This window comes from Engraulis encrasicolus, chromosome 16, assembly GCF_034702125.1.
Source record: "Engraulis encrasicolus isolate BLACKSEA-1 chromosome 16, IST_EnEncr_1.0, whole genome shotgun sequence".
Classification (NCBI taxonomy): Eukaryota; Metazoa; Chordata; class Actinopteri; order Clupeiformes; family Engraulidae; genus Engraulis; species Engraulis encrasicolus.
The window spans coordinates 51,939,332-51,946,831 of record NC_085872.1 but is presented as its reverse complement, the minus strand read 5'-3'; the positions used below and the strand labels follow the sequence as shown (position 1 = coordinate 51,946,831).

Here is a 7,500-nt window from a genome sequence, read left to right as displayed (position 1 = left end):
GTGCTGCTCTGGATGGTCATTACACAACTCCAAAGTCAGAACTTACAAGGAACAGTATTTCATTGTAGTTACTGTGTTTATCACCATACATACCCATTTATTGCATGGGTAAATGTGGTACTTACCTGACAAAACAATTGCTGATGTCACACATTGCCATGGGCTTTATCTTCATTCTTGTAGCCGTTGAGTTAAAAGTGTTTGGTAGGTACATGGTAGGTGTCTGCACTGTTACCAAGTAACATATATTTATTTACCAGGTAAAAAAGGGGAAACTGTACTGTAAAGTAAAGTGAATGCTCTTACCAAAGTATTACCAATTTCTTACCAAGTAATTAAACTTGTTTCATAAATCATGTAAGTACATGGTAAGTTTCTGCACTGTTACCGAGTTACAGATATTCAGTTACTAGGTAAAGAAGGGGAAACTGTACTGTAAAGTAAAGCGAACGCTCTTACCAAAGTATTACCAATTTCTTACCAAGAAAATAAACTTGCTATGGTAAGTATCTGCACTGTTACCAAGTAACAGATATTCAGTTACCAGGTAAAGAAGGGGAAACTGTACTGTAAAGTAAAGCGAACGCTCTTACCAAAGTATTACCAATTTTTTACCAAGCAATTATACTTATTTCATGTATCATGTAAGTACATGGTAAGTTTCTGCACTGTTACCGAGTAACAGATATTCCGTTACCAGGTAAAGAAGGGGAAACTGTACTGTAAAGTAAAGCGAACGCTCTTACCAAAGTATTACCAATTTCTTACCAAGCAATTATACTTATTCCATGTATCATGTAAGTACATGGTAAGTTTCTGCACTGTTTACCGAGTTACAGATATTCAGTTACCAGGTAAAGAAGGGGAAACTGTACTGTAAAGTAAAGCGAACGCTCTTACCAAAGTATTACCAATTTCTTACCAAGCAATTATACTTATTTCATGTAGGCCTGTCATGTAAGTACATGGTAAGTTTCTGCACTGTTACCGAGTTACAGATATTCAGCTACTAGGTAAAGAAGGGGAAACTGTACTGTAAAGTAAAGCGAACGCTCTTACCAAAGTATTACCAATTTCTTACCAAGAAAATAAACTTGTTATATATCATGTAAGTACATGGTAAGTATCTGCACTGTTACCAAGTAACAGATATTCAGTTACCAGGTAAAGAAAGGGAAACTGTACTGTAAAGTAAAGTGAACGCTCTTACCAAAGTATTACCAATTTCTTACCAAGCAATTAAACTTATTTCATGTATCATGTAAGTACATGGTAAGTTTCTGCACTGTTACCGAGTTACAGATATTCAGTTACCAGGTAAAGAGGGGAAACTGTACTGTAAAGTAAAGTGAACGCTCTTACCAAAGTATTACCAATTTCTTACCAAGAAAGTAAACGTGTTTCATATATCATGTAAGTACATGGTAGGTTTCTGCACTGTTACCGAGTTACAGATATTCATTTACCAGGTAAAGAAGGGAAAAAAATACATCAAAAGCAAATCAAAGTGTGGTAAACGACAGTATTGCAATTATGCTGCTCATTGGAACTGTGCTGCTTATTGCCAAATTTTATTATGTTTAGGTGATAAACTAATATATACTAGTATGAATGTAACCCACTACTAGGTATGTACATGTCGATGATAGGCCAGGTTCAATAGCTAGAGAATAAAGACACTAGGCTCTGGGAGAGTGCAAAAAGATAAGTGCAATTAAAAGACACCACACAAGGATATACTTTTTTTCTTTCTTTAGTTATGAATTGCAAGGTAGAAAATATGTACATATTCCCAAAATAAAAGAAAGAAATTGACCCTTTAAAATAAAATAAAATGAATTGTCCTTCAAAAGTGAGTAATTGTCTATTTTCCAAAAGTTGGGAACAGTCCTTTAAATCAGTCCTTTAAATCCTCAAAGAGAAAAGAGTTCCTTTCAGTTGTTCAAGAAAAAGAAAAGAAAAAGTAGTTCCTTTATAGTAGTTCCGTTCAGTTCAAGGCCTTAGTTCAGTTTGTAAACCGTTAAAGTAACAACTCAAGTCAGTCAGTCAGTGTTGTTGTGACACAGGCAGGTCACAACCCTACCACATATGCGCCACGTACAATGACACAGGACAGGATCCGACTCAATGGGGTGGGTGGCTCGCCATCAAACGCAGTCATCAATCCACAGCGGAATCCAGGTCCAAAAAACTTCACCTGTGTAACCATACCCTTAGTTAAGCTACACATGTACACAGGACAATGTTCACATTTCTTATCAAATATCAGTTCAAACAGTTTAAACTTAAAGTAGTTGTAGGCCTACACAGGGGTGGAAAGTAACTAATTACATTTACTCAAGTATTGTACTTGAGTAGCATTTATGAGTACTTTGAACTTTTTAAGTAGTTTTTAAAATTAATACTTTAACTAGTACTTGAGTACATTTTGACCCAAGTTGTTAACTCAATTACACTGGAACCTGGCCTGAGTACTGAGTAAAAAAATAGACAAAATGCCACGCAAAATAATGCCACAATCTGCCGGAAATGAAAGATGATGCAGGATGGCACACAGCATTTTCACTATTGTACTATCTTGGATCAATGTATTGGATGATGGCTGGTGCCAAGCAAGAGATAGAGGTTATGGAGGACGATATTCAAGAAAAAGAAACATTACATTGTCTAGAAAAGCTAATTAAATGTAACTAAGTACTTTTACTCAAATTGCATTTTTAAGTGAAGTACTTTTTACTTTTACTTGAGTAGATTTTTAGATAGGTAGGCCTACTTTTACTTTTACTCGAGCAGGATTTAGGCAAAGTAGCCTAAAGATAGCCTACTTTTACTTGAGTAGGCCTACAATTTTCGGTACTCTTTCCACCTCTGGTTGTACAACATTAATATCAATCTTCTCAAAGGAAAATATATGCAAACCGCATACACTTCACTTATACTGAAAAGCATTGCATACCATTCAGTTACATAACCATTATCAAATAACAGGATGAATACTATGAAAAACATCACTCGGTACTGAAACCGCGGGAATTACACACAGATATTGCCGAGCACAGTAATGATCAGGAGGACTTGTTCAGACCTCTCCCCTCGCACTTGCTGGGTGCGTGATCACAAGCATGTGAATTACAGGCCGCTCATTCCAAGCTTTAAATTTATACTCAATTCAACCAAAATATACCCTTTTCACACTAAACACAACAAGTATTAACAAAACAAAATACAATTCTGAGGTTTCACCGAAGTATTTCACAGTGATAAGCAATAACACTCAAGTTACATCCGTAGGGAAAATACAGGTGGTTGCCTTACCGAGACGATTCAACAGAAACAATACACGACGAAGCGCAGCTTCTTGCTCTTCAAAACACAAAAGATTTACAGAGCAGGTCGCTCGGTGGTCCAAAATGAAACTTAGAAGTAGGTATCTTTAACTTAGAATTAATTTTCTATCAATATCTAGCTCCAAGGTGGAGCCGAAGAAACGAAGTCTTTCCTTCAGCTTTCGAGCTCTTCTCAGCTCAACTGACTGGAACGGCTCCACGGAAAGCTGAATGCGTGGAAACGCATGTCAAAATAAAAGTCCCATAACGTAACTGTCACAGTAAAAGTCCTGCTATGTTAATCGTGTTTTTAACGATACCAAACCTTCAGTCATGAATTGCCTTATCAGTATTATCACTATTTATTATCCCATTTTACTATTTATGCTATTTAATCAACTAATACGTTTTTAATATGCATTTGTCAACTGGGTTACATGAACATAGTAAGTTTTGCAGCTAAAAATGACTGTTTCTAAATTAAAAATTGAGGATCATGGAGAAAATCCCCCTTTTCATTTTTTCATTGATGAAAATTGCAATGTGTGCTGTCATAATACCTAGAAATTGGAAAGTGATATTCATGAAAATGGAAATGAAGAACGGGCAGCAGGAATTCTGGAATGAAATAATAATAATAATAATAATAAAATATATGCACCTGTGTGTGTGTGGAACAAGGCAGCCATCCGAGTTGGCAGCAGAAACAGTCCAGGCAATACTTTCTCTAGTCTTGTATTGTAAAACATGTAGGCCTGGTCTGATGAGTCTTTATATCTGCTGCCAACTCGGATGTTAAAGTGATACTGTCCCATGTTTGGAAATGAGCTCATATTACATTTCCCCTTGAGTTAAGTTATTGGGTTATACCTTTCTCCTGTACTTCCTGCCGTTCTCTGACTACATCAGTGCAAATGTTACCTCCATGCTAGCAATTAACACAGAGTCCTATGAGAACAGTTTCCCCTTCTTTACCTGGTAACTGAATATCTGTAATTTGGTAGTGCTGATACTTACCATGTACTTAGGCCTATATGATATGAAACAAGTTTAATTGTGTGGTAAGAAATTGGTAATACTTTGGTAAGAGCGTTCGCTTTACTTTACAGTACAGTTTCCCCTTCTTTACCTGGTAACTGAATATCTGTAACTTGGTAACAGTGCAGAAACGTACCATGTAGGCCTACTTACATGATACATGAAATAAGTTTAATTGCTTGGTAAGAAATTGGTAAGAGCGTTCGCTTTACTTTACAGTACAGTTTCCCCTTCTTTACCTGGTAACTGAATATCTGTTACTTGGTAACAGTGCAGATACTTACCATGTACTTACATGATATATGACAAGTTTATTTTCTTGGTAAGAAATTGGTAATACTTTGGTAAGAGTGTTCGCTTTACTTTACAGTACAGTTTCCCCTTTTTTACCTAGTAACTGAATATCTGTTACTTGGTAACAGTGCAGATACTTACCATAGCAAGTTTATTTTCTTGGTAAGAAATTGGTAATACTTTGGTAAGAGCATTCGCTTTACTTTACAGTACAGTTTCCCCTTCTTTACCTGGTAGCTGAATATTTGTAACTCGGTTACAGTGCAGAAACTTACCATGCACTTACATGATTTATGAAACAAGTTTAATTACTTGGTAAGAAATTGGTAATACTTTGGTAAGAGCATTCACTTTACTTTACAGTACAGTTTCCCCTTTTTTACCTGGTAAATAAATATATGTTACTTGGGAACAGTGCAGAAACCTACCATGTACTTACCAAACACTTTTGACTCAACGGCTACAAGAATGAAGATAAAGCCCATGGCAATGTGTGACATCAGCAATTGTTTTGTCAGGTAAGTACCACATTTACCCATGCAATAAATGGGTATGTATGGTGATAAACACAGTAACTACAATGAAATACTGTTCCTTGTAAGTTCTGACTTTGGAGTTGTGTAATGACCATCCAGAGCAGCACATTAACCTAGTAATTAAATGTGGTATTGCTGTAAAACAAACAGGTAAATAGGTAGTACTTTCATCCTTTTAAATTGCCATCAAACAATAATTACCCAGAAAATACACCGTACTTTCATAGTAATTCATGAGATATTTTCTTCTTAATTACATAGCATTTACTTTGTAGTAACCCCCCTTTTAAAATTTTATACACCATCTAATTCCTCTCTGTTACCCAATTGTTACCCAGAAAATACACAGTGTAGTTTCATGGTAAGTTTTGAGGTTTCCCCTGTAATTACATAGTATTTACATTGTAATTACCCCCCTTTTTACATTCTAGGTACCATGTAACTTCTCTCTGTTACCCAGTTGTTACCCAGAAAGTACAGTAAATACTGTACCATATAGAAGTTAAATGGAATGTAAAAAGGGGGATAATTACGATGTAAATACTATGTAATTACAGGGGAAAACCTCAAAACTTACCATGAAACTACACTGTGTATTTTCTGGATAACAATTGGGTAATTTCTCTCTGTTACCCAATTGTTACCCAGAAAATACACAGTGTAGTTTCATGGTAAGTTTTGAGCTATTCCCCTGTAATTACATAGTATTTACATCATAATTACCACCTTTTTACATTCTAGGTACCATGTAATTTCTCTCTGTTACCCAGTTGTTACCCAGAAAGTACATAGTAAATACTGTACCGTAAAATAAAGCGTTACCAAAATATGTCTTATATACACTCAATCGTGGTAAATCAAAGGGAATTCAAAAATGTATGTAATAACTATGGTAATTATTCCCTTTGCATCTTTAATTCTGAGTGACTCAGCCTCTCTGTGATGATCTTATACCTGGACACCTATATTGTCCGTTAGTACAATTCATTCTCAAATGTTCTTCTTTGTTGTTTTATCTTATTTGGATGTTTACTAAATTTCACTGATCCCCGTCCCAACTTATTTGAGACGTGTTGGATTTATCAAATTAGAAATGAGTACATATGTCCCCCAAAGCAATATTTTTTCTCGGTTTTAACACTTAATATGTTGTCTTTTCACTATTCTCCATCTAATGAATAGATTGAATGTTTTGAAAATGATAGCATTTTGATTTTATTCACTGTTTACCAAACGTCCCAACTTCACCGGAGTTGGGGTTTGTAGAACGCTGATGGAAGATGCTAATTCTAATGCTAATGCTAAGTCTCTTTGCAGGCAACTGGAGCCTTTGGGGAGACCAACACAGTAAGAACTTTAATATCTACACTACACTACCCAGCATGCACCACTACACTACACTATACAACACAGTAAGAACATTAATATCCATCTATCTATCTATCTATCTATCTATCTATCTATCTATCTATCTATCTATCTATCTATCTATCGATCTATCGATCTGTCTGTCTATCTGTCTATTTGTCTGTCCGTCTGTCTGTCTATCTGTCCATGTATCTGTCCATCTATCGATCTATCGATCTATCGATCTATCTATCTATCTATCTATCTATCTATCTATCTATCTATCTATCTATCTATCTATCTATCCGTCTGTCTGTCTATCTATCTATCTATCTATCTATCTATCTATCTATCTATCTATCTATCTATCTATCTATCTATCTATCTATCTATCTACTCTCTTCCTCCCTCGTTCCTCTCTCTCTCCTCTCTCCCCCTCCCTCCCTCCCTCTCCTCTGCTCTCCTCTGCTCTCTTTCCTCTCCTCTCTCCCTCTCTCCTCTCCTCTCCTCTCCTCCCCTCTCTCTCCTCTCCTCTCCTCTCCTCCCCTCTCTCTCTCTCTCTCTCTCTCTCCTCTCTCTCTCCTCTCTCCTTATCTCTCTCCTCTCCTCTCCTCCCTCTCTCCTCTCCGCTCCTCTCTCTCCTCTCTCCCCTCCCTCTCTCCTCTCCTCTCCTCCCTCTCTCCCTCTCCTCTCATCTCCTCTCATCCTCACCCTGTCCTCCTCGCGCCCTCCCCCTCCTCCCTTTCCTCCTCTCCTCTCCTCTCCCCTTTCCTCTTCTCTCCTCTCCTCTCCTCTCTTTTCTCATCTCCTCTCCTCTCCTCTCCCCTCCTCTCTCTTATCCTCTCTCTTATCCTCTCCTCTCTTCTCTCTTATCCTCTCCTCTCTTCTCTCTTATCCTCTCCTCTCCTCTCTCCTCTCTCCTCTCCTCCCCTCTCCTCTCCTCTCCTCTCTCCTGCTCA

At 37.2% G+C, this 7,500-nt stretch overlaps 1 protein-coding gene across 1 annotated transcript in view; it reads left to right on the top strand.

Annotated features, from left to right (window-relative positions):
- LOC134466159 (protein unc-13 homolog A-like) overlaps window positions 1-7,500 on the top strand; it is a 148,215-nt gene that overhangs the window by 26,340 nt on the left and 114,375 nt on the right. Inside the window, exon 8 of the mRNA XM_063220054.1 lies at window positions 6,512-6,541. Within this exon, the coding sequence (XP_063076124.1) occupies window positions 6,512-6,541 (30 nt within the window). The remainder of the gene's footprint in view (window positions 1-6,511; window positions 6,542-7,500) is intronic.